At 43.5% G+C, this 26,433-nt stretch overlaps 1 protein-coding gene across 1 annotated transcript in view; it reads left to right on the top strand.

Annotated features, from left to right (window-relative positions):
• Window positions 1–26,433, top strand: part of STX8 (syntaxin 8) — a 227,673-nt gene that overhangs the window by 104,998 nt on the left and 96,242 nt on the right. The window contains exon 7 of the mRNA XM_066264299.1: window positions 24,933–25,034. Coding sequence (XP_066120396.1) covers window positions 24,933–25,034 — 102 coding nt within the window. The remainder of the gene's footprint in view (window positions 1–24,932; window positions 25,035–26,433) is intronic.

The following is a 26,433-nucleotide window of genomic DNA, read 5'->3' as shown; positions in this document are numbered from 1 at the left end:
GATGAGATCATGCTTTTCTAATTTGTCAACAAGAAAGTTGTGAGAGACAGTATGAGGAGTGGTCCTCATTCTTCATCTGAACAGCCCAGCACTCTTGTTCAGGGTGGTAATGACAGCAGCGGGTTCAGCACGTCGATTCATTGTCACTTTATTTCCATGGCAGAGTCCTGTGATAGGTGAGTCAGGGACCGTGGGCGACCTTGACACAACTGCTAAAAAGTTAACCTGAACTAAAATAAAGGGTAATTCCTCATTCATCCAGAGTGTTTGTGGATCCTCTGACACTTGGTAACTAGACGGGCATGTGTCCCCCCTGTCTCTCTCCCTCCTCCGTGTTTTGTGTGTTCTGACAAAATCAGGTTCTATAAGAGCAAGAGAGAACTGTGAGCTCAGGACACACAGACCTCTCAGTGGAGGGCTCAAGTGGCCCTTGAAGTTTGGAGTGAGTCCTGAGACCATTGTCTGTTTATGGCCCTGTTTGTGACCAACTCTGATAACAAAGGTTTTCAATACCCAGTGATATGATACATACCTTTGGCCTTCTTGGATAGAGCATCCTTTTTTTTTTTCAATTGAGGTATAATTGCCTTAGCCGAATAGCTCACTTGGTTAGAGCGTCATCCTGATACTCCAAGGTTGTGGACTTGATCCCTGGTCAGGGCGTGTGCAAGAATCAGCCAATGAATGCATACATAAATGGAACCACAAATTTATGTTTCTCTCTCTCTCTCCTCTCTCTCTCCCCCTCACCTCCCTCTCTAAAACAAATAAATTAAAACAACTTTTAAACTGTAATTGGCATCCACTATCCTGTTAGTTTCAGGTGTTCACCATAGTGATTCAGTATGTATATACATTATGAAATGATCCCCGATGCTGAATATCTACCCCGTATTCGATACTCTTTTTGCTGCTGATACTCAGCTTTCTCCTTCTACCTTTTTTTTGTGAATGATCCCAGGTAATGCCGCGGTTTCGGAATCCACAGTGTACCCCTCTTGTTTAAACAAGCCAATGATTATTAGCAGGCTTTTGTTAAGTCAGTTAGAGACTTAATATTCAATTAAGACAATTCTCAATTAAAACACTTGCCATCTTTTCAGAAAACTGGGGAAAACATTGGAAATGGGCACACTCTGAGGAGAAACTAGTCCAGTGCATTTTTTTTTCCCTTTCTTTTCCAAATGAGGGACGGGAGGTAGAGAGATGTCTGCATGCGTCCCACCAAGATCCACCCAGCGACCTCTGTCTGGGGCCGATGCTCTGCCCATCTGGGGCCGCGCTTGCAACCGAGCTGTTTTTAGCGCTTGAGGCAGAGACTCCACAGAGCCATCCTCAGCATCTGGGGCCAATGTGCTTGAATCAGCCTGAACCATGGCTGTAGGAGGGGAAGTGAGAGAGAGAAGAGGGAGGGGGAGGAAGGTAAAAGCAGATGGTCGCTTCTCTTGTGTGCCCTGACCAGAAATCGACCCCAGGACAGCCACACGCCAGGCTGACACCGTACCACTGAGAAAATGGCCAGGGCCAGAGAGGAATCCAGACGGAAGTGAGTTTTTACAGGCAGAAGAAAAGGAGTCTGGAGAAAAGAAAAGAAGCCTAAAGACTCTAGAGAAAGGGGCTATCCACCAACCTGGCCACAACACAAGTCTCTGTGGAGACCTGCTGTCCCTCCTCATGCTGGAGGAAGGGGTGGGATGCAGAATTCAGGCTCCAGGTACCGAATCTAAAAAAGCTCCAGAAGCTGGGTTTTGTGACTAGGGGAGATCCAGAAAGACGTGAGCAGATTTGTACCTAGCTGGTTCTCATGGTTGACCCTGGATAGATCCATCTGACCCCATGACACCCTGGGCACCAGCTGGAGTTCTAACTGAGCACTTCAGAAGCATGAACAGCATGCTTGCTGTGTGAACGCGGCTCTGGCCCGGCCCCCAGCCCAAACTGGGGCTCCTGGGCTGGCGCCTGCTCTTGCCTGTTTGTTAACAGGGCACACTGAACTGAGCACACCGGCTGAGAGCAAGAAGCCAGACTTTTATACAGCACTTCAACACTGCCATGACACCAAAACGCATGAGGAGTGGGCTTGCATTTTGTGGATTTTTATTTTTATTTATTTATTTTTGTATTTTTCTGAAGCTGGAAACGGGGAGAGACAGTCAGACAGACTCCCGCATGCGCCCGACCGGGATCCACCCGGCACGCCCACCAGGGGGCGATGCTCTGCCCCTCGGGGGGGGGGGGAGGGTCGCTCTGTTGCAACCAGAGCCACTCTAGCGCCTGGGGCAGAGGCCAAGGAGCCATCCCCAGTGCTCAGGCCATCTTTGCTCCAATGGAGCCTCGGCTGCGGGAGGGGAAGAGAGAGACAGAGAGGAAGGAGAGGGGGAGGGGTGGAGAAGCAGATGGGTGCTTCTCCTGTGTGCCCTGGCCGGGAATCGAACCCGGGACCCCTTGCACGCCAGGCCGACGCTCTACCACTGAGCCAACCGGCCAGGGCCTGTGGATTTTTAAAAAGTTCATTTTCCTAGTAATTCATTTTTACTGTATTTTGCAAAAGCTTTGGCCTGTGACAGACCAGAAATTTAAAAAAAAAAAAAAATCTCACTGCTAGCAGCCTGAGCTGCACTGCCCTAGCCTCTACCCTCCGACCCGACCGACACGTTTCTGCGCCCCCCCCCCCCCATGGAAGCTCTGTAGCAGTCCCTCTCCTCCACCTCCGGGACTCTGTGCTGGGTAGTCACCACTTCTTGGATGCTGCCATTTGTTTTCACGGGAAGGTGGGTGGGTGGGTGCATCGCATTAGTAAAAATTATGAGCAACTTTGTACAACATTCTTCTATACCGTATTTTTCACTCCATAAAACGCACTCCCCCCAAAAAAGTGGAGGGGAAAATGCCCCTGTGCGTCTTATGGAGCGAAAAATACGGTATTTTATTAAATATTTTAACACACCATTTGGTTCAGATTTTTTTTTTTTTAATTTTCCTCCTTAAAACTCTAGGTGTGTCTTATGGTCAGATGTGTCTTATGGAGCAAAAAATATGGTAATTACATTTATAAAATTACATGTACTGCTGTTCTCCATACTACGTGGCTTCTAAAACTAAAAATTAGAAAAGGCTGAGATTTTTATAAATACAGCGTATTAATAGAAGTTTTAGGTTTTTCTTTCTACATTCCAGTGAATCATCTTGCACACACCCTAAGTTTGTAGATTATTGGCTTAAATTACTATCCTGGTTTAAATGTCTTCCTCCTTTCCCGACAGAAATGGTGCCTCGTAAGGAAATGATGCTGTTTGTATATTGTTTTAACATTGATTATCCTGGGCTGTGTAACGTAGGAATTTTCCGATGTGCAATTTGGAAATAGCTGAACTACTTCTGAGGACCTTACAAACTGAGTTTACTTGAAAGCTTTGTGGTCAATAAGGTAAAACTATTTCTCTTAGAGCAAAACTACGGATTAAGCTTCTTTTAGAGCTAAGAGAACATTAATCTTATAGCCGGGGATTTTAGTGTCTTTATACTGGAACAAATGCTTTTTTCAGACCTAGGGACAGTATGAAAAATAAGACAATTTGCAAGGTGCTTGGGAAAGTTCTAAGTAGCTCCCAAGTGTGGAGGCCTTTGTTCTGGAGGAAGAGGTCTAACTTCAGGGGTTAATCAGAGGGACATTGGGAACATCATTCACTGCGGGTACAGGTCAGAGAGAAAAGTTCACATCTGGCTGTTACTGACCACCAAGCCCTTTCCTGTGGTCCTTTCAGAAGTGATATATTGTTAAGCATCCCAAGAGCACAAACCGCTAGTGTAGATTTATTGGAGGAAAATGCTCCTGTCCATATGATAGAGTTATATATTTATTTTCTTTGAAACTCAGATAGGTAACAATTAAGGACTTGTGGTAGTTATTGGAGCAAATATGCTAGCAAGTGATACTTGGTAAAAAGTGTTTAACTTTGCATGTAACAGTAGCTGGCATAAAGTTTGTTGATTGCATGGTTGAGTGAATGAGTTTAGATTTTTACAAGGTAGATTGGCATATAGTATCGAAATACCAAGTTGCTTGAGCACGTGAGGGTCAGACAGTTTTTGCTTTGCCGCTTTTTGCTAAACTGGACATATAAGTCTTTTTTCTCTATGCACGTTACATTCCACGATAAAAATGCTTTTAAACATTTTAGGGGGAAAAAATGTAACGAAGTGAGTACCATACATGGACTTTGTTTTCTTTAGAGGTTTCTGGGTAATATGCTTAAATTTCCTTGTCAAGTTGAAGCATAAACATTAGAGTGTTTGCTTGTCAACACATGGAATTCGATAATTAATTTTTATTTAGAAAACCTTTTCCAATTTTGAACATTTGAGGGAACAAGGTTTCCAAGTGTCTCTTGCTAGCAGCCAAGAACAGCTGCATGTACGCGCAGTTTTTCAGATGGCTCCTCTGTGACATCTGTGAAAACAGACAACTTCAGTCACCAGGCATGCCGCGGTTGCACGGCGCGTTACCGCAGTTCATGATGTGTGGGGGCCAGTGGCCACCGTGACTCAACAGTGCGCCCGTCTGCACAGAAATACTTACTGGACTCACACCTGAATTTTTAAATAGGCATTCATTAGATGCATGGTAAGGCTGGAAACTTCAGTTTAGCAAAAAGTGTGCATTCTATGACTTCACTTTTGTGTATGCATGCTTTAAATGAGAGAATAAAGAGATGACCCCTTATCAGCAGAGCTAATGTGGGACATGTGTTAACAAATCAGTCATGCGCAGTGATGGCTGACCTGGGAGTGTCATTGTAAATATGGTAAAAAATGCAAAGAGTAAATTCAGAACCCGGGCCATTAGTGCAAGTACCCAGCCGCGTGGAGGGCACCCGGGCGGGCTGGCGTCCGGGGCGAAGCGGGGAGGAGCAGCACCTGCACGCCAACCACTTCGGTCTGTTCTCTCGCTTCTCTTGCCAAAGTATTCTCTTGGGTGTCTTTCACTCGAGTTTCGTTTCTCCCTACGGTTCATGGGTAGGGGGAAGAATCAATCTTTTAAAAATCTGCTAATGAGCTAGACAGAGGGGACCATGGGATAGTTTCTAACTTTATAGATGTTCAGATGATGACATGTGGCAAAGGAGGTTTCTTTTCCTCTTGGACACATCCTCTCTCTTAGTGTTTGCTAATAAAACATACTCGCAGGGGAGAAACCACGGCCCTGTCTTCCGCCCACCCAGTGCTCCCAGTTTGGGATCTATTATCTCAGTCCAGATAATTGGAAAAGGATATTCAAAGTACTACTTGGTGTAAATATGGTTTCGCCCGCTTCTGTTACTAGGAGTTCAGCACACATCTGGAGGGGAGGCGGCCCCGGACACTGAAGCACGCTGTTTGGGTTGGCACGGTGACATTCTAGTATATGCCAATTTGTAATGGCTTTTGGAAACAGGCAGTTTTAAACTCTCCCTGAACTATTCCCCTGAGAAATTATTCAATTAAGTACAACTAAAATTAATGTTTAGTATTTTTGTTTTGTTTTGTTTAAATAAAAGAGGCAGTGAAAAGGAAAATCTCTGGTCCCTCCTTGTGCTTTAAATTTTTGTCTAAGGTCAAGCTCCCGAGAAAATAAAATGATGGTCCTCGGTCAGTTTCTAGAAGAGATGTGGTTGCCAAGTGCCCCTTACCACGTTCGCACTGGCACACATTTCCTCTGCTGCCGGGCAGTTTTAGACAGAGTCGGGGGTGAGGGGGTCCGTCCCACCCCTTCCGGCACCATCTGGAGAGCCCTGGGGAGTGGGAAGCTGGAAGGACTCCGTTCTCTATCTTCTAAGCCAGTGTTTCTCAAACTTTAATGGGCATAAGTATCACGGGGGATTTTGAGTCATTAGCTCCTAGGTGGGGCCTGAGGTTCTGCTTGTCTAACAAGCCCCCAGGGGGTGGACCCCGCTGCTGACCCGAGGACCACACTGGGAAGGAGGAGAAGGTTCTCAACGGTAGAGGCGGGGAGTGTTGGGGGCAGGGTCCCGGGGCTTAACTCTGATTTCCAATTTGTGACTTACTTTGCTTCTTGGAGCAGGTACCCTAACTTCTCAGAAGCCCCTGATTCTCACCGACCTTCCTAGGGCCCACCCTCCCCCACTGCTTTTGCAAAATAGGACACATTTTTAATGGCTTAATCGCAGGAGATAATAGCTTCAGCTCTGTGGTTGCACATCTTCCTGAAGTCCAGATACATGGTCTCCCTCATTTTCTCTGACCCAGCTTTTTGTGGCCGCATTATTAAAGGAAAACAGTTAACCTGGACATGGAGGCCAGCGCCCTGGTGAGGAAAAGGATGGGTGACTAAGTGTGGCTTGTCGGTCTGTAACCACGCATCCTCACTTTTAAGGTGTGGCCTCTCAGCCCTGAGGTCCAGGACTTTGGTGGTCAGCTGTATCACGGGTGGCCTCATTGCTACATGGTTAACATCCACACTAGGGGAAATCTCTTGAAAGACTGATTCATAACTCAAGGTCGTTCTGTATCCATATGTGAGAAGATGCTCTACAAGAGGCCTATAATAGTACTGGCTTTCCCCTTATCTATATCGAATACTAATTGACAGAGCACTACTAGATGGATAAAGAGGGAGACACCCTTGTCGCAGTCACTGCTTAGACCCTTCTGATATTCCTACCAAATTCAGGGTCCAGGGTCCCCTCTCCCCTCTCATATCAGTATGGTGGCCACAAAAAATGTCTGGCTATTTTTTAAACCTTCAAACTCTCCCTCTTTCACTCCACTCTTTGTTTTTTCTGTCTCAATAATTTTCTTGGTAAAATACAGTTTCGATCATGTTACTTGCTTACTAAAAACCGTCAGGGTCTCTGCATTGCCTAAGTGGCATTTCCAAGACTTTTTTTTTTTTTTTTTTTCATTTTTCTGAAGCTGGAAACAGGGAGAGACAGTCAGACAGACTCCCGCATGCGCCCGACCGGGATCCTCCCGGCACGCCCACCAGGGGCGACGCTCTGCCCACCAGGGGGCGATGCTCTGCCCATCCTGGGCGTCGCCATGTTGCGACCAGAGCCACTCCAGCGCCTGGGGCAGAGGCCACAGAGCCATCCCCAGCGCCCGGGCCATCTTTGCTCCAATGGAGCCTTGGCTGCGGGAGGGGAAGAGAGAGACAGAGAGGGAAAGCGCGGCGGAGGGGTGGAGAAGCAAATGGGCGCTTCTCCTGTGTGCCCTGGCCGGGAATCGAACCCGGGTCCTCCGCACGCTAGGCCGACGCTCTACCGCTGAGCCAACCGGCCAGGGCCCATTTCCAAGACTTTTAAGAGTTTTTGTCATATTCGCCCCTGGTGTTTTTCATTTACAGTTCTTCCTCAGCCTTAATTTTCTAAGTTGTTTTCTTTTTTATCAAAATAATACCTCTACATAGTTTGAAAATCAGAGAGGACTAGAAGGTTTAGAGGAGAGGCAGGAGGTCTCCCATCAGCCCTCTCCTCCTGGAAGCCCTTCCCCCGAGAAGTAGCGCTTCTGATTTTTTTAGTGGTTTATATGGCATATCGATAGTAGAGTATTTGTATCCCAAAATAATGTGCTGCTGTTTCTTAATGTCTTCAATCTTAGGTTCTGTTGACTTGCTCCAAAGGAAGATGCTCATTTAACCTGCAGTAATCCTGTACATAACTGCACACTTCCCCTCCCCCACTGCTCCCACATTTTAGTTAAATTCGTGTTTACAGAATGATGACTGTGTCAGTGTTGTTGCTCATGCGAAGCGACAGTGTGTACTAGAATGACCGTATTTCCCCATGAATAAGATGCACCTTTTTTCAACAATATTGGGGTCTAAAACTGCGTGCATCTCACACAGTGGTTGTAGATTTTTTTTACTTGCATTTCCTGCTTTTTCATGCTTGTTTTTGTGCTCATTGTTGAAGACAGTGATTCATCATCAGACACAGATGAGGACAAGCTAATGGATGGGAGTTTTGACAGTGATGAGGAGTTGTATGAATTTTATGATGAATAAAACTTGAGTTCAATAACTTCATGTAATTCTTTTTTTTTTTCAAAAGTAGGGCCCCAAAATTAAGGTGCGTCTTATACATGTGAGCATCTTGTACCTGGGAGAAATATGGTAGATGTTATTTCCTGACACCATTTTCTCGTTAAGGTCAGTAATTTGTTTGGTTGTCTCTATTGAATTTTTTTAATTCTTACCCCCGCCCCCCAAAAAAGTCTGATAGAGTTGTAAAATTCTTCTCAATCACGAATGCTGTCAGTAGCTGTCTCGGTCCATTCTGGCTGCTCTGAGACAAGGGCAGAGGCTGCGAGGACTGGAAACCAGACACCAACTTCTCCCACTTCCCGCGGCCGGAAGTCTGCGACCGCCGCCAGCGTGGCCAGGTGAGGGCCCTCCTCCGGTTTGCAGACTTCTCCCGTGTCCTCAAGCGGCAGAAGGGGCCAGGAGCTCTATAGGGTCCCCTTTATAAGGCATTCATCCGTCATGAGGGCTGCACCCTCCTGGTTTAAGTACCTCTCAAAGGCCCCGCCTCCTGACGTCATCATGGGGGGAGGCTGGGTTTCCTCACGTGGACTTAGGGGCGGAGCCACCAGTGTAGGCAGGTGGCTACAACAATGAGCACAAAAACAAGCGTGAAAAAGCAGGAAATGCAAGTAAAAAAAATCTACAACCACTGTGTGAGATGCACGCAGTTTTAGACCCCAAAATTGTTGAAAAAAGGTGCATCTTATTCATGGGGAAATACGGTCATTCTAGTACACACTGTCGCTTCGCATGAGCAACAACACTGACACAGTCATCATTCTGTAAACACGAATTTAACTAAAATGTGGGAGCAGTGGGGGAGGGGAAGTGTGCAGTTATGTACAGGATTACTGCAGGTTAAATGAGCGTCTTCCTTTGGAGCAAGTCAACAGAACCTAAGATTGAAGACATTAAGAAACAGCAGCACATTATTTTGGGATACAAATACTCGACTATCGATATGCCATATAAACCACTAAAAAAATCAGAACTTAGAGGTTTCGTCACGTGGACTTAGGGGCGGAGCCACCAGTGTAGGCAGGAGTGTGTTGGTTTCATCTTGCCGTTGGCGTTTTTTCTCTCCTGGTCTAATCTGGACGGAATGTGCTGGGGCAACTGCCTGACTGTTTGAGGGGTGTCCCTGGGCCAGCACTCTGGGAATGCAGTGTGTTCTTTGTCTTTCTTTGATGTGGATTCATTCCCGTGTTTTCTCACGGCTTCCTCCTTCTCCCCTGAAACACATTCTCTAGGAACCGTATTCGGAACCCCACATTTCGTGCCATACACCCTTCCTCGGCGGTGCGCCGTGTCCCAGACTCAGAGCTCCCCGGGTGGGGTTCAGAGCTCACTGGGGAAGGCGTGGACTTCGTCAGAGAAGTTCGTTGGGTTGCCCGGGGCAGGGCTGGTCCACAGAAAATGCTGCCCTTGGGTTGACAGTGAACTGAGGCCGGCCAGTGAGGAACCACACCCAGGACTGGCGGGCAGGATATATAACTCTTGGGGCTGAGGGCAGGCAGAGGCTGGTAGGCGGGCACGTGGGGTGAGTCCTGGCACTGGGAACTGGGCCGCTGGCAGGATGTCCATGTCCGAAGGACCATGGCAAGGTGGTCGCCAGGCCGAGGCTCTGAGTTCACGGCAGGGCTGTCTGTTCGCTGCTCACAGCTGGGACCCAGCCCCATGGGGTGTTGTTTGGACCCATAGTCACTGGGACAGGCACAGCAGCAGCAGCAGAAGAAAAAACATGAGCACGCCGGACCCTGGAACGCTCCTTCCTCTTGCGTGTCCCTCCAGTGCCCTCTGCTGATCGGGGTGACGTCATGCTCCCTGCAAAGGAGCGATGCTCAGAGTTCAGCCCATTAGCGGCAGAGTCGGTGGGGAAGGGTGAATTTGGAGCTGAGAGACAACAGATCGATAATTGGCACAGAGACATAAAATAAAATGCAAAGCATCAGTCTGTTGTCCCATCTTCAAGTCAGCAGTTCTTTAACTAACGGGCACCCATTCACCCTGTTTAGTTATAGTATGCTTCATATGGGACTTTGCCTTTGAAGTCTTCTTTTTCCTGTGCTGGGAATATTCAGAAATACATATAAAGTAAAACACTAGGATTATTAAAAGTGTATGTATACAATGTATATGTAATCAGAATGTCAAAGATACATGGGTATATGTGGCTCTGAGAGACCTGCCTATAAATACCGGCCTCAGGAGAAGGTTGGCCTGGATCTCTTTTCTTTAGCTTCCCTTTGCAGAACGGAGAAACACGTCTAAAATATGTCCGGAATGTGGAAACTAGTTAGGAAAAAGGTAGGGAACTTTTCTGTAAAAGCAGAAAATCGTTGCTTTTTCAAGTTATTTGTTTAAAGACAAAAAACAAAAACAAGTTGTTCCAACTTGGTAAGTTCCAACTTCCTGCCTGATAGACGTCATGGGACTCAAGGAGAACGTAAGTCTCACCCAACTACCTCAGCGCCATGAGAGATCTTCTGTAAGCAAGGAAAATACGGAGAGGGCAGGCGCTGTGCCTCTGGAATGGGAAAAACGCAGACTGTGTTTAGTCTGGAGTTAGGCATGGACCTGAAATTTGAGACATAAAAGGCATGAGCTACTAGGTCAAGCTTTCGAATCAAAATCCAGAGACCCGTCCTCTCGAGCGTTACTACTTGCCAGTGGGGTAACTTGGACAGGTTACATACTCTGTGTGGGCTTGTTTTGACATCTATAAAATACTGTAACAGTTTACCTGTCTACCTTTCCAGACTGTGAGGAGTATCAGATGAGATAATAACATAATTACAGCGCATTAAAATTGTGTTACGACCATCATCAGTAATTTTTAAATTGTTATCTACATGAAATCCGGTTGAAACAGGAAGAGTAAGCCCTAACTTTGGAAACAACACCAGTTTATGAATTTCATTAAAAGCTAGTCTTGTTTCTTGAGCTCTAAAAGGACGAGCCCAGAAATAATGTTCAAGACTTTCTCCATTCTTAATGTTCTCTTTTCAGGTTTATATATTTTGTTCTAATGATGTTATAAGAATTTGAACATGCTCTAAATATTCAGTATCATGAATACACTCTTACTATGCAGTAGCAACACCAGATACGGGAATGCAAGGCTGTGATCTCCTCTTAGCATTTTTGAATCCCAGAGGAAAGGAAATTCCTCAGAGAGACACCCTGTTGGATTTGAGATGTGTACTATTTTTAGAGGGAGCAGAGATATAATAGTTTGGGTCCCTGTAATTAGTTGTGAGAGAAAAGAAATGTTAGCGAATGGCCTTGGCTCAGTTGGAAGGTGTATTCTGGAGCATACCTATGGCATTAGATAATCATGGTAATGTCCAACAAGATATAGCATAACAACAAGTAACTACAGTATATTTTTATGAGTTACAAATAAGATCATTTTTTAACTTCATAGCATTTACATTAATTCCACTGACTATGCAAAAAAAAGCCCCCAGTTACTACAAAGTGTATGCACAGCATGTAAAAACACCCAACTGGATTATAAATTTGGCTTAATAAACTAATATATTCATTGTAGTAAATTGTAATTAGACATTTACTTAACAGTTTTTAGAAATATTTTATAGGGCAAGCTTGAATGATGTCATCTTCCAAACAAAGCAAAACAAGACAGAACAACAAGGTAGTCTTGAAATGTTTGATCTGGCATCTTCTTTTTTCTTTCTGAATGTGACTAAAAAGACTCTGGAATCAGACAGACAGATTGCAAGGACCAGCTGTGTGACTGCAAGTCACTGAACCTCTTTGAGCTTCGCCTCTCGTCACACCTGCCTCACAGGGTTCTCCTCAGGATTAACAGAAATAGTATATTGCTCTCAGGAGCCTCTCAAAAATTCACACATTCCCTTGCCGTATTCTCACTGTTGCATATAAATAGGGTTCCTAAGAAAATGGAAGAACTAGGCCTGCTGACGTTTCGTATGGAACCTGAGGGTCTGAAGGACATCCCTGGAACTTTACTGAGCCATATGTGTGAATCTATTTCTGGACTCTTTTCTGTCCCATTACCCTTTCGTCCATAGCACAGTCTTTTTTTTTTTTCTTTTTTTAAAGCAAGAGAGAGTGACAGACAATAACAGGAAAGGCAAGGATGAAAAGCATCAACTCATAATTATAGTACTTGAGTTGTTCATTAATTGCTTTCTCATATGTGCCTTGACTGGGGGGCTCCAGCCAAGCCAGTGACCCCATGCTCAAGCCAGCAGCCTTGGGGTTTTGAGACCTCAGCATCCCAGGCCGACACTCTATCCACTGTGCCACCACACCAGTCAGGTGACAACAAATTTTTTTAGTACTTATTCATCTGACAGTGTATCCTCCACCTTCATTCCTGAAGGATATTTTCATGGGATATAGAATTCTGTGTTGACAGTTCTTTTCTTTCTGTTGAACTTTAAAAATGTTACACTTCCTTTTTCTTTCAACTCTTTGTTCACCTGTAAGTAATGTGTGTTTACCTGTAAGTAATATGTCAAATTATTCCTTGATTGTTTTTAAGATTTTTTTCTTTGTCTTTAGTGTTCAGCAGTTTGGATATGATATGTCTGGGTGTGGATTTCTTTGTGTTTATCTGTTTGGGGTTGCTGAGTTTCTTTTTTTTTTGTATTTTTTTTTTTTTTTGTATTTTTCTAAAGTTGGAAACAGGGAGGCAGTCAGACTCCCACATGTGCCTGACCGGGATCCACCCGGCACACCCACCAGGGGGCGATGCTCTGCCCATCTGGGGCATTGCTCTGTTGCAATCAGAGCCATTCTAGCGCCTGAGGCAGAGGCCACAGAGCCATCCTCAGTGCCCAGGCCAACTTTGCTCCAATAGAGCCTTGGCTGCGGGAGGGGAAGAGAGAGACAGAGAGGAAGGAGAGGGGGAGGGGTGGAGAAGCAGATGGGTGCTTCTCCTGTGTGCCCTGGCCAGGAATCGAACCCAGGACTCCTGCACACCAGGCTGGCACTCTACCACTGAGCCAACTGGCCAGGGCTTGAATGTTTATGTTTTCTGCCCAATTTAAGAAAATTTCAGCCATTGTCTCTTCAAATATTTTGGCTGCCCCACAACTCTTTTGCTCTCTTTCTGGGACTCTGATGACAAGTTTGACCTTTTGTGATTGTCTCCAGGTCTCTGAGGCTATGGTCTTCCCCCCTCCCCTGATCCCACTCTCTTTTCTCCTTATTGTCCTGATTGGATAATTTCTATTGACCTATCTTCCAGTTCCCTGCCTCTTTCCTCTGCCATCTCCATACTGCCATTGAGCCTATCCAGTGAGATTTTCTAATTTGATTATTATATTTTTCAGTTTCAGAATTTAATTTAGTTCTTCTCTATGTTTTCTGTTTCTTTGCTGAAACTTTCTTTTCATTTGTTTCAAGAGTGTTCACCTTCAATATTGGGCTTTTTTTTTTTTTTTACAGAGACAGAGAGAGAGTCAGAGGGATAGACAGGGACAGACAGACAGGAATGGAGACAGATGAGAAGCATCAATCATTAGTTTTTTGTTGTGCATTGCGACTTCTTAGTTGTTCATTGATTGCTTTCTCATATGTGCCTTGACCGTGGGCCTTCAGCAGACTGAGTAACCCCTTGCTCGAGCCAGTGACCTTGGGCTCAAGCTGGTGAGCTTTTGCTAAACCAGATGAACCCGCGCTCAAGCTGGCGACCTCGGGGTCTCGAACCTGGGTCCTCTGCATCCCAGTCCAACGCTCTATCCACTGCGCCACCACCTGGTCAGGCAATGTTGGGCATTTTTATTGTAACTGCTTTAAAGTCTTTGTCAGAGAACTCTGTCATCTCAGCATTGACATTTGTTGATTGTCTTTTCTCATGCAGCTTGAGATTTTCTGGTCCGTCATATGCCTAGTAATTTTGGATTGTAACTTGGACATTTTGGTTATTATATCATGAGACTCTGACTCTTGTTTAAATTCCACAGGGATGTTGATATTTGTGTGTTTTAGCAGGCGTTTGACTTGATTGGCTTGAAGTCAAAACTTCCAACTAGCTTTCTAAGGCCTGTGGTGCTAGCGTCAACTAAGTTTTCAAAGCTTTTGCAGTGCTATTTGGATCTGTCCCGTAGGTGTGCAAGTGAGTGGCCAGTCTGGGAGTTGGATGGTTATCTGTCTTGTAGTTCATCTCCATGAATGCATAGACGAGAGGAGTCCAGGAGTTTATAAACAACTTTAAGGAGTTTCTTTCCTAAGTTCCTTCCTCTCCATCATTTTCTTAGTACTTTTTGGTCTCTTAGGGTCTCCCTTTCTGTTCTTCCAGCTTGAAAACTGAGGTTTAATTACCCCATCCTGCTGTACACTGCACTTCCCTCCTATATATATAATAAGGTTTCTTTTCTTTTTCTTTAACCCAGTCTTCTGAATCTTTGGCTTTTTATTTAGTTTCTTTACAAATCTACAGGAAGTTGAAGATATAGCCCTCAGATATTTGTTCTTAGTGTGTGTGTATGTGTGAATATATATACACATACATACATACATATATATATATAATACAAATACATATGTATATGTATATGTGTGTGTGTATATATATACATGGTAAACTGTTTAAAAGTAGGTGAAAGTGTCTCCAAAATACTTCATCATGAATCTTCTAAGAACTATCATGTTGTCCTACATAACCACAATGTCATTAGCATACCTAAGAGACTTACTTTGATGTAATATTGTTTAATATGGAGTCCATATTTAATTTCTCTAATTGCCCCAATAGTGTTCTTTAATCACTCTGTTTTTTGAGGGTTAACTCCTGTATTCAAAAATTAAATATTGTATTTCTTTGCCGTGCCCTTTAATTTAGAACATCTCCCCCTCCCCCCTTTTCTGCTATGGACTCTTTTAAAGAATGCATGCTGTCTTGTAAGATTTCCCACAGTCTGAATTTGCCTGAGTGTTTCCCTATGATCAGACTGAAGTTCAACTCTTCTTGGTAGAAGACCACATAAATATAGTTGTATACTTCCCACTGCATTACCGAAGATCTAAAGTGACAGTCAGTCCTCTTGTTGCTGACGGTAAGTTTGCTCACTGCTACACTTCATCATTGTAAAGGTACTGTTTCCACTCTGGAACTAAGAAGGAGCCCGTGTGTGATACTCTGGGACGATGGCCCTGCGGCTTCTCAACAGCCCTTTCCCAGGTGGTCTTAACATTCTTGGACGATTCTTTCCTGAACCAATTATTACCTAAGCGGCGGCAAAAAGTGGTTATTTCTGAGTGCTAAAACTATGCAAGAAGGCACGAAAGTGGTTCTATAAAAGTCGGAATGGTAGGTGCTGAGGGCAGAGGGCAGAGGTGGTGATTAGATGGGAACCCTAGGGTGGGGAGAGGGAGGGTGTTGGGGTTCTTGCAACTCCCCTTTCTTGACCGAGGCGGTAATGAGACGGGCATTCACTTCGTAAGAACTCATGAACTGTACATGTATTTTGGTGCATGTCCTTTTCTGTATGTGAATTCTATATTACATTTAATTGATTCATAACTTACCATGATTTTACATTTTGTATTATCCTATCGTGACTTAACCAATCTTCTTGAATTTTTTTTTTTTTTAAGAAACCAATTTCTCAAGGTTTCTGACACTCTGGAAGGAACTGTGTTTTCTGGGGCAGCAGGGACACAGGACGGATGGGGAGAGGGCGTCCCCTCAGATATCCCCAGATGCTCCCTCATTCTGAGGGCTTCATTTGCACCTGTTGGCTGTTTGCTCATCTTCACACACAGAGGTCGGCATCTGTCTATTGTTAGAAGCTGGGCAGGACACTACTTAGTGCAGGTGCACACATCGTTAGGCCCCGATGGAGAAAGAAGGACAGGCCTTGGTAGAGAGTACAGAGGCAGGGAGCCTGTGCTCTCTGCCCAGCCTGGCCCTCCTGCTCCAGCTTACACTGCTGGGGCAGGTGTGGCCGAGGGGATGTCTCCTGAGCCCCCAGAGCCTGAGCGCTTCCCAGGGGCTCTGCTTGGGGCACTGGAGTTTCCTGCCAGCCGCCCTGCTGCAGGGAGGGTGCCATCAGTGAATTAGAGCTTCTCCTTGCTGAGTCACAGATTGGGCTTTCTGTTCCAGATTTCTGTGATATTTTTTCCTTGGATTAAGCATTTTTAGAGGTCATTTCCCTTCCCCCCATTTTTAGTTTCCATCATAGGGAATAGAGGGAGTTATACAAACACCCTCAAGAAAAGCTCTTTAGGCCCTGGCCGGTTGGCTCAGTGGTAGAGCGTCGGTCTGGCGTGCAGAAGTCCCGGGTTCGATTCCCGGACAGGGCACACAGGAGAAGCACCCATCTGCTTCTCCACCCCTCCCCCTCTCCTCCCTCTCTGTCTCTCTCTTCCCCTCCCGCAGCCGAGGCTCCATTGGAGCAGAGATGGCCCCAGGCGCTGGGGATGGCTCCTTGGCCTCTGCCCCAGGCGCTAGAGTGGCTCTGGTCGCGGCAGAGCGATGCCCCAGAGGGGCAGAGCATCGCCCCCTGGTGGGCAGAGCATTGCCCCTGGTGGGCGTGCCAGGTGGATCCCGGTCGGGCGCATGCGGGAGTCTGTCTTACTGTCTCTCCCCATTTCCAACTTCAGAAAAAAGATACAAAAAAAAAAAAAGAAGAAGAAAAGCTCTTTATTCACTGTGTGTTTTCTAATAGTAGTCTGTGTTGGGAAAACAGCTGTGTTAGGCTTGCTCGCTTGCACTTGGCATGATTAGTGCGTGAGCATGTGGCAGAGCCACGTGTGCAGAGCCCGTGTAAGGCTACAGGCACTTTCACTCAGCGCGGATTGTGGATCTCTTACCGCCACTGCCACGGTTTTGCTGGTCGTTCGCCTCCTGCTGTGAGAAGGGGTTTCCCCTGCTTGTTTGCTCCTCTGCCACTGCAAGAATCTGTTAAACGGGAATGGCCCAAAGCTTTCCGGCTCTGCAGTTCCTCTGCTGTCTGCCCGAATCCCATGTGGACCTGCCTGGCCTCGGCCACCAGCATTACAGTCTTCAAATGTCATTAGCTATATAAGCAAAAGGCGTAATAACATAACGATGTTACAACTGCCAGCATCCATTATGATTACAAAAGGCATCATACTTATCTGAAAATATACAGCACACTTTCTGCCTTTCCATAGAATTTTTTGAGACTGTAATTGGGAGTAGGAAAGAATACGAAATATAACTGGAGTCAGATATTTTGAGGCCATGTAATAAATATTTGTTACCGCTTTAGATCCTGTTAATTTTGCATCATTCTTCACATTGTCCATTTTATTCCCATTCTGTGTCGGAATGGCACGGGTGCCTCAAGTTCACACATGATAGAACTGAATAGGCTCCTCTGGAAACCAAGGCGAGTACCTGCCAGGACGCAAGGATCAGTTTCTCTTTGGAGGCTGTACTGTCAGGAATTTGAAAGAATCAGCTGGTTGTTTCTCAACCTGCACTCTGAAACCTGTGTTTAATTTGCTAGTAATAGACTCTGGTTAGGGGAATCCCCCCTTAGAAGCCAGTGGGCTGCAGGCTGGGAATTCCCCTGCCCTGGGAAATAGCCTTCCAAGGTCATAATTACTGACAAGTGGAGTAATTCTATCAAACCAACCAACAGTGGCAGTATAAACCTTTTTTTGAATAAAAAAACAAAAAACACAAAATCGATTTAGCAATGTGTTCCAAAGTCCATGCAGCCATCATAATCATACTTTGTTAACTTAAGGAAATGACACAAAAGAAGGAAAATGGTAATAGAGGAAAGAATTCATTGACTCATTACAGAGAAATAGAGAGGCATTCTGAGTATTTCACAATGAGTTATTTTTAATGAATGTTTATTTAATGAATGGATGTTTTGTAACCATTAGAAAGTATAACTGTGAGGGCAGTGTGGCACCATGAAAGGGTACAAACGATATCATGTTACTATGTTGCAATTATATAAAAAGATATTTTTGTCAGGTCTTAGAAGGGAGCACATAGAAGTGATTACTAGGACATTTGGATTATTTTTTTATACTTTTTTCCCTTCTCATTTATAAACCTCAATGAAATAACTCATACGTAAAAATAGAGTTTTTTAATAATTAAAAAAATAAACAGCAAACTAGTCAACAGAAGTGGCTTACCAACTAAAATGAAAAACTTTACATTTGGTCTAATATTAAAATATTAACCCCTTCAGTGTTTACTGCTGATTTTTGCTGAGCTAATCTGCTACAATATTTTTATTTACCTCTAAGTCATTAATACTTACATAAAGAACTCTGTCTAGAAACTCAGTTAATATATAACAGCTGACATGTTTAGTGTCTGACAAGGAATGTTTTGTGCTTGACTTTCACATAGTGCCAAAGACTTGCTAACCCTGAGTGTCAGGCCCCATAGTGCAGCGCTCGAGTGTGTCATCGAACTCTGGCCGTCAGGGGGCCTGAGAACCATGGACCAAGACACTGCAGGAAGTGGGAGTGTTACTGTGGGAGATCCTGATAGGCTGTGGAGAATGGATCCTAAAAGTATCTACTGGTATATAGGATACTACAGAAACTCAGCTGTGGTCTTTGCTGACTAGACAAAATTGAAATGATGTATCCACAAGGACTATTGTGCCCAAAGTATCAAGGTGTCACAAGATCGGGAAAATCTCCACACCCATTAGAATGCTAAAAATCAGACTTCCAATATTAATTATTGGAAAAGATTTGGCACAGAGGTAATTGTAGAAGTGTTTGTCAGTTTAATCAAGTTCACTATACATCTACCCTACGACCCAGAAATTTCACTCTTAAGTATTTACCAAACAAAAATAAAAACATATTACCCAAAAAGATCTGTACAAAAATATATACACAGCAGTCTTATTCATTAAAACCCCAAACTAGAAACAACCCCAACGTCCATCAGTAGGAGAATGAATAAGCAAATTGGGATAGATCTGTACAATGGAATACTATTCAGCAATAAAAATAAAGCGCTACTTTATAAATACACCAACTGCATAAATCTCAAAAGCATTTTGTTGGCTAAAAGAAGAAAATAAGGCCCTGGCTGGTTGGCTCAGCAGTAGAGCGTCGGCCTGGTGTGCGGGGGACCCTGGTTTGATTCCCGGCCAGGGCACATAGGAGAAGCGCCCATTTGCTTCTCCACCCCCCCTCCTTCCTCTCTGTCTCTCTCTTCCCCTCCCGCAGCCAAGGCTCCATTGGAGCAAAGATGGCCCGGGTGCTGGAGATGGCTCCTTGGCCTCTGCCCCAGGCGCTAGAGTGGCTCTGGTCGCAACAGAGCGACGCCCTGGAGGGGCAGAGCATCGCCCCCTGGTGAGCAGAGCATCGCCCCTGGTGGATGTGCTGGGTGGATCCCAGTCGGGCGCATGCGGGAGTCTGTCTGACTGTCTCTCCCTGTTTCCAGCTTCAGAAAAATACAAAAAAAAAAAAAAAAAAAAAAGAAAAAGAAAATAATATCAACATACACTTGATGATTCCATTTATATGGACTATAAGGATAAACCTAATCTGTTGGATAGAAATCAAGAAAGGGCCATGAGAGAATATTTCAGATGATGAAAATGTTCTAAATAGTCACACTAATGTATACAGTTGTCAAACACATAGAACTGAACACTAAAGATCTATGCATTTTGTCATATACAAATTATTACCTCAATTACAAATGTAAATCCAAAAAAGTTTATAAATTTTTGGTATTTCTAAGATTTTCTAGGAAGGAAGAAAAGAAGGAAGGAAAAAAGGAGGGAGGGAGGAAAGGAAGGGAGGGAGGGAGGAAGGGAGGGAGGAAGGGAGGGAGGGAGGGAGGGAGGGAAGAAGGAAGGAGGCAGACAGGTCTACTTGCATGGATGCTGGAAAGACAATACAAATAATTCTGACTAAATTTTAGAAGTTCAAGACATTGTGGAATCATCCTGTTGCTCCCTCCTTTTAAGATCTTGGCAGTGGGATGGTTCGTCTTTTGCTGAACACACACACACACACACACACACACACACACACACACACACACACGTTTGTCTCTGGATTCTACTTTGTTCCATTGATCTATTTGTCTATACTTATTACAATACCATGGTATCTTGATTATTATATACTTATAACAAATCTTGAATTTGGGCGATATAAAACTTCCACCTTTATTTTTTCTTTGTCAAGGTTATTTTGGCAATTCTAAATCACTTGCATTCCTTGCACATTTTAGAATTGACTTGCCAATTTCTTTTTTTTATTTTTACTTTTCCATAGATGAGAAGGAGAGGGTGGGAGAGAGATAGAGAGGGGCATCAACTCTTGGTTCCACTTAGCTGTGCACTTACTAGTTGCTTGTCGTATGTGCCCTGACCCGGGATTGAACCTGCCACCCGGCGCACCAGGACAACACTCTATCCACTGAGAGACACAGCCACGGTGCTAATTTCATTTTTAAAGCCTGCTTGGATTTTGATTGAAATTGCACTGAATCTATAAATCAATTGAAGAGAATGAACAGATACCTTTAAAACACTGTGTTCTTCAATCCATGAACCATGGTACAGCACTCCATTTATTTAGGTCTTTGATGTCTCCCACACCATTTTATAGTTTTCAGCATAGAGGTCTTGCATGTTTTTTGTTAGATTTATTTATAGTTTTTGAAGCTATTTGAAATGTTTTACTTTCATTTGTCAGTTGCTTGTCATAGTATATAGAAATATAGTACTCTTTTTTTTTTTGAAATACAGTACTCTTAATGTTTGATTTTTATATCTGTGGATTTGTTAAATTCACTTATTCTAGTAGTCTTAAAATAAATTCCATAGACTATTTTATGTACAGAATTATGTCAGATATATATATATACTTACATCTTCCTTTGAAATCTTTTTGTCTTTTTTCTTCATATTAAACAGTGTAGAACCTATAATAAAATGTGTTTAAATTATATATTATAATGTATATATATGTATAGTATAATGTATATAATATAATATATGTATATGTATATACTGCTCACAAAAATTAGGGGATATTTCAAAATGAATATGAAGCAATAAAATATCCTCTAATTTTTGTAAGCAATATATATATATAAAAGGTTCAACAGAGGTTGTCAGAGCAGTTATCTTTGCCTGGTTCCTGAGCTTAGAGAAAGAGTGTTCAGAGTTTACCATTAAGTATGATGTTAGCTCTAAGCTTTTCATACCTGTCCTTCACCGGGTTGAAGAAACCCTTTTCATTCCTGGTTTGTTGAGGATTTGTATCATGAATGAACACATAGCCTGACCTGTGGTGGCACATTGGATAAAGCGTTGACCTGGAATGCTGAGGTTGCAAGTTCGAAACCCTGCTCTTGCCTGGTCAAGGCACATAAGGGAGTTAATGCTTCCTGCTCCTCCCACCTCTCTCTCTCTCTCTCTCTCTCTCTCTCTCTCTCCTCTCTAAAATGAATAAATAAATTTTAAAAAATAAATAAATCTTTAAAATAAATGAACACAGAATTGTCAGATCCTTTTTATGCGTTTATTGAAATGACCGTATGATGATCTACTTTAGCCTGATAATGGTTTTTAGATCTTTCTTCTTTTCTAATTAGGTGTTTAGAGCAATAAACTTCCCTCTAAGCACTGTTTTAGTTGCATCCCACAAACTTTTATTTTAGGTTGTCCTTATCATTCTGTTCAAGACATTTTCTGTGTTCTCTTGTGATTTGATTTCTACCCCACAGGTTATTTAGAGGTCGTTTCCTTGATATTCACATGTGGGAAATTTTTCCGTTTTTGTCTCCTGTGTTCTTTCATCATGACAAAAACTTCCTTTTTATCTCGGATTGTGCTTCTTGGCTTGAAGTTTATCTGGTCTGATATTAATAAAACCACGCCAGCTTTCTCATGCAAACACTTTCTATGCTTTATATTTAAAGTGAATTTCTTGTGAAAGTTGTTTTTTTCTTTTATCTTGCCTGACATTCTTTGTCTTTTAATTGAGCAGTTTGTCCACTTATATTTAATAGACTAGTCATGTGAGTTAGCTTTCCGTCTGCCATCTTGGCATTTCTGTCCTCTCTGTCCTGTCTATTCTTTGTTCCCCTGTACTTCCTCTCTGACTTCTTTTAAGTCAATCATGCATTTTTAGTATTTATTTTTATTCCCTCTGTTGATTTTTTTTAAGAGAGAGAGAGATGATAATCATTAACTCATAGTTGCAACACCTTAGTTATTCATTGATTGCTTTCTCATACATGCCTTGACTTGGGGACAGCAGCTGAGCCAGTGACCCCTTGAGCAAGCCAGTGACCTTTGGGGTCAAACCAGTGACGATGAAATCTTGTTGATGATCCCACGCTCAAGCCAGTGACCCCACGCTCAAGCCTGATGAGCCTGCACTCAAGGCAGTGACCTCGGAGTTTCAGATCTCACTGTTCCAAGTCGACGCCCTATCCATTGTGCCACCACTGGTCAGGCTCTGTTGATTTTTTTTTTTAAGCCATAACTCAGTGGTGGTGGTGATAGTGGTAGTAGGTATGTGTTTTCATTTTTTCTTTCTTTCTTTCTTTCTTTCTTTCTTTCTTTCTTTCTTTCTTTCTTTCTTCTTTCTTTCATACTTAGAGCTAGCAGTCACTAGCCACCATTTAAACTTTAATTAATTGAAATATATAAAGAAAATCTGTCCCTGGCTATAGTATGGCGAATAGATTGAAAGGATTCAGGAGTAGAAACAAGAAGGTTGACTTAGGGCATCATCTCCGAAGCACTGACAAATGTTTGTGAGGGATTAGAAACAGAGTGTAAGAGAAATGGTAGGATTGAGAGACACTGGGGAGGGGGTATCAACTGGAATGGCCAAAAAATAGAATGATGGGAGAAGAGGGGAAGGGAGGAGAGCCAGGAGCTCCTAAGATCTCCACGTTGGGCAGACAGACGAGTGACGGTGACGGTGCCGTTGTTTGAGGGAAGCGAGATCTGGGGGAAGGTGAGGGGCTTGAGAGACCCCGGGAGTCAGAAGGCTGAGGAGCTTCAAGGTGCAGATATGTAGTTGGCAGCTGCTCGTACGGTCAAGAATTTTGGAGTGCTCTATAGAGCAGAAAGTTGGCAGGTTTTTAATGTAAATATTGATGAACTGAAAGGTATATGAAATCACCACGGTAGTATTACGAAATAAAAATGGACAGAACCCTTGGGATGGCCAACCTTTCAGAGGAAGAGGAGAACCTAGAAGAGCTTACATTACCGCGAGAGGAACGGGGGAGAGAGCCTGTCACTGAATACGCGGGAATGGGGAGTTACGGAGAGCGCAAGGTTCCTAGACAGGTGTTCTGTAGATAACGTCTGGCAAACTTGGCTTTGACCCACCTTTTAAAGAAGCAGCAAAGTGCTTTGATCAATGCTTTTCTTTTTTTATCTTTTAGACTCCACTCATTGCCTTGATAGTGTAGTATTTATTTATGTTATCTTGCTGTGTACCAGGTAGGCTCCTGGGATGGGAGATACAGACATGAATATAAATTCATTTCTGGCATAGTCTTTCTGTAAAAGAGAGACATGCAAACAAATAATTGGAATACAAAAATAAGGGTCTCTACATAGAAAGGAGTTACAGGAAGTGCACAAGAGGCGAGTGGGAAGAACACCCAACTCTTCCGGCCCCTCACAGGCTGCTCTTTTTGTATGGATTCCCTTTCTCTGCTCCTTCACCCACGTGGCCTTCAAAACCCAACTCTAACATTGTTCCAGAAGCTTTATTGACCTCCTTGTGTGTTTTATTTAATTCTATAAAATTGGTGATGGGTATTGGACAGTGTATCTTTAAAGTGATCACTAAAAAAAAGGAAAGAAAATAGAGGAACAGAGGAAAGAAGGGAGGAAAAAATAATCAAAATGGAAAAAGATAGTATTTTCATTCTAAGAAATTCAGACAATAAAGAAAATATCAGGAAGATCCCACCACCTAGAAATAATCGTATTGACATTAGGTTAACATCATCCCAGATATATCCTTGTAGGTCTATACAAATAAAAGGACAGATAGAAACATTTTTATATAATTAGGATCATACTCTGTATGTTATCTTAAATGTTAAGTGCTTAATTTCACTTCTAAAAGATTAATATTAAAAAAGATGAACCATATAAAAGATTCTTTTCAAGAGACAGTGATGACTGAAAAATACATCTAAGGTTATCAAAAAAAAATGACATGAAACATTGAAGCTTTGGTGATTTTATAAAGCTACATTTCCATGTTTCACTTTTTAACAACTTAATATAGCTGTTCTGTGAGTGATGAAGAAATTATCACCTTCAATTTTTTTTTCTCCCTTTCCCTTCCTCCACCACCACCCCCCACCCCCCCCCACCCCCACCCCCTGCTCCTGGTTTTCCATTGTAATTACACCCTCACTGTTTATAATGCTCACCTACCTGGCTGTAACCTAATCCATGCATTTGTGTATTCCCTGCCTAGTATTTACCTGGATTCAGTTCTCACCATCATCTCTTATGCTATGGTCTCTGGCTTCTCCATTCTTCGTTGACTAGATTTCATCATCAAGGAGTTTTACCAAGAAGGATCCCAATTGTTCCTAAGTCTTCTATACATACTGTGGGTCTGTCTGTCTGTTAACTTGACTGACAACTCGGCTGGCCATAAACTTGTTGGGCCATGCTTTCTTTCCCCGGAACTTTTGACATTTCTCCTCTGTGTCCTGGAATTGTGTTAAACCAGTTTCTGTTTTGTTTTACCACTACTGTCCCCTGCCCCCCCCCCCCCCCAGTTTTGAGTCAGAATGGCAGTTTTCAAAGAACACACACGAGTCCTTTGCCTCTTTACCCACGGCACTCGGGAGCATGATTACCGGAAGGACCGCCACAGCTCCGAGGCTTTGCTGGGAAGCGGGGGATTTGGGGTATTAACCGTCCATCTTTGTTTTCCTTCCTAGAGATAATTGATGACCTCGCCAACCTAGTGGAGAATACAGATGAGAAACTTCGCACTGAAGCCAGGCGTGTGAATATGGTGGACCGGAAGTCAACATCCTGTGGTAAGGAAGAGCTCTATTAGGGCTCGGCCTCCCATCCAGGGCGGCTGACTCCGCGTCAAGTTCCCACGTTTGTCTAATGACTGCAGGGCTTTCGTTGCTCCTCTGAAGCAGGCGGTCCCTTTTGAGGAAGCATCGAAATTGCTGGAAGATAACCTAATTCTCATTCAGATGAAGTGAGTCGTTACTAGTTCAGGGGAAGTATAATGCAGAGATAGATAGATAGATAGATAGATGGTCTACCGGAAAGTTCTGTCCGTTTTTGGAGTAAAACAAAATACAAATTTTTCTTACCGTCAGTAAACTATTAAATAATATAGTTGCTATTATTATTAATGATTTCTTGCCAGCGTGAGGGCAATTTGTATATCCCATTTTTGAAAAATGTTTTATCTTTCAATGCGAAAAATTGAACCAGTGCTTGTTTGATATCTTCTTCATTTTTGAATTTTTTGCCCTTCAAAAAATTTTGTAAGGACAAAAACAAGTGATAGTCGGAGGGTGCTAAGTCCGGGGAATATGGCGGATGCGACAGACATGCTTCTGTAGCATTTCTTCCTTGTTGAAATTCGTATACAATACAGTGGCGTAAATGAACTTTATCAGTAGCCATGGGTACACTATCGCTTCACACATAAGACTAACGAGAATTAATTTTGTTTTAGTTAATTTGCTACGTCAGTATGTATACATTAAGTGATAAAAATAGACACACATGCGCCAAATAAACATGTGCTTACGTGTCGAAACCTGTTGTGATAGAAACAGACAGAACTTTCCGGTAGACCTTATATATATATATATTTAAAATAAGACACCTTTCTGTATGCTTCTAGAGAAGAACAGTTTGGGAAATTTACGACCGTATGCAGATTGTTGGTGGCAGATCTGGGTTTTAAAGGCAGTCTTGCTGACGGATATGCAGTGCTTTGATTTAAATCACAAGCTTCATTGTTGAAGACCGAAGTCTAGAGCAGTTAGGAGCCCAGTGAGCTCGAGTGAGTTCCAATCCTGCATTTGGTGATGGTGCCCATTGCAGTCGCTTTACTTCTTAACGCCTTGTAAGTGCAATGGCACCCACGTGCCAAGACAAGACTCACTCGGAGTGATTTTTAAAATGCGATTCCCAGCCTTCCCTAGAGGTGCCGACTGAGCAGCGCAGGTTGGAGTTCAAGAATGTTCGTTGTCTAAGGAGTACGCCAGGAAGTTCTGAGGCGGGCTCGGTGCTGTTCTGCGGAAGTTCTGATGCAGGCTTTTGTGAAGTTTAAATACACGCTGCCTGCGAACAGCGCTCTCGCCCGAAGGGAAGTCAAGCTCAGTGGTGGGCACGGCGGTGGCCATCGCTGTGGTTACTATGTGGCGTTTCATCTCACAGAGGTGCCGCAAGTTTATAAAGCGGAGG

The sequence above is a fragment of the Saccopteryx bilineata genome, chromosome 2 (assembly GCF_036850765.1).
Source record: "Saccopteryx bilineata isolate mSacBil1 chromosome 2, mSacBil1_pri_phased_curated, whole genome shotgun sequence".
Lineage (NCBI taxonomy): Eukaryota > Metazoa > Chordata > Mammalia > Chiroptera > Emballonuridae > Saccopteryx > Saccopteryx bilineata.
Note: the sequence above shows the minus strand (reverse complement) of the source record. Positions and strands in the feature narration are given on the sequence as shown.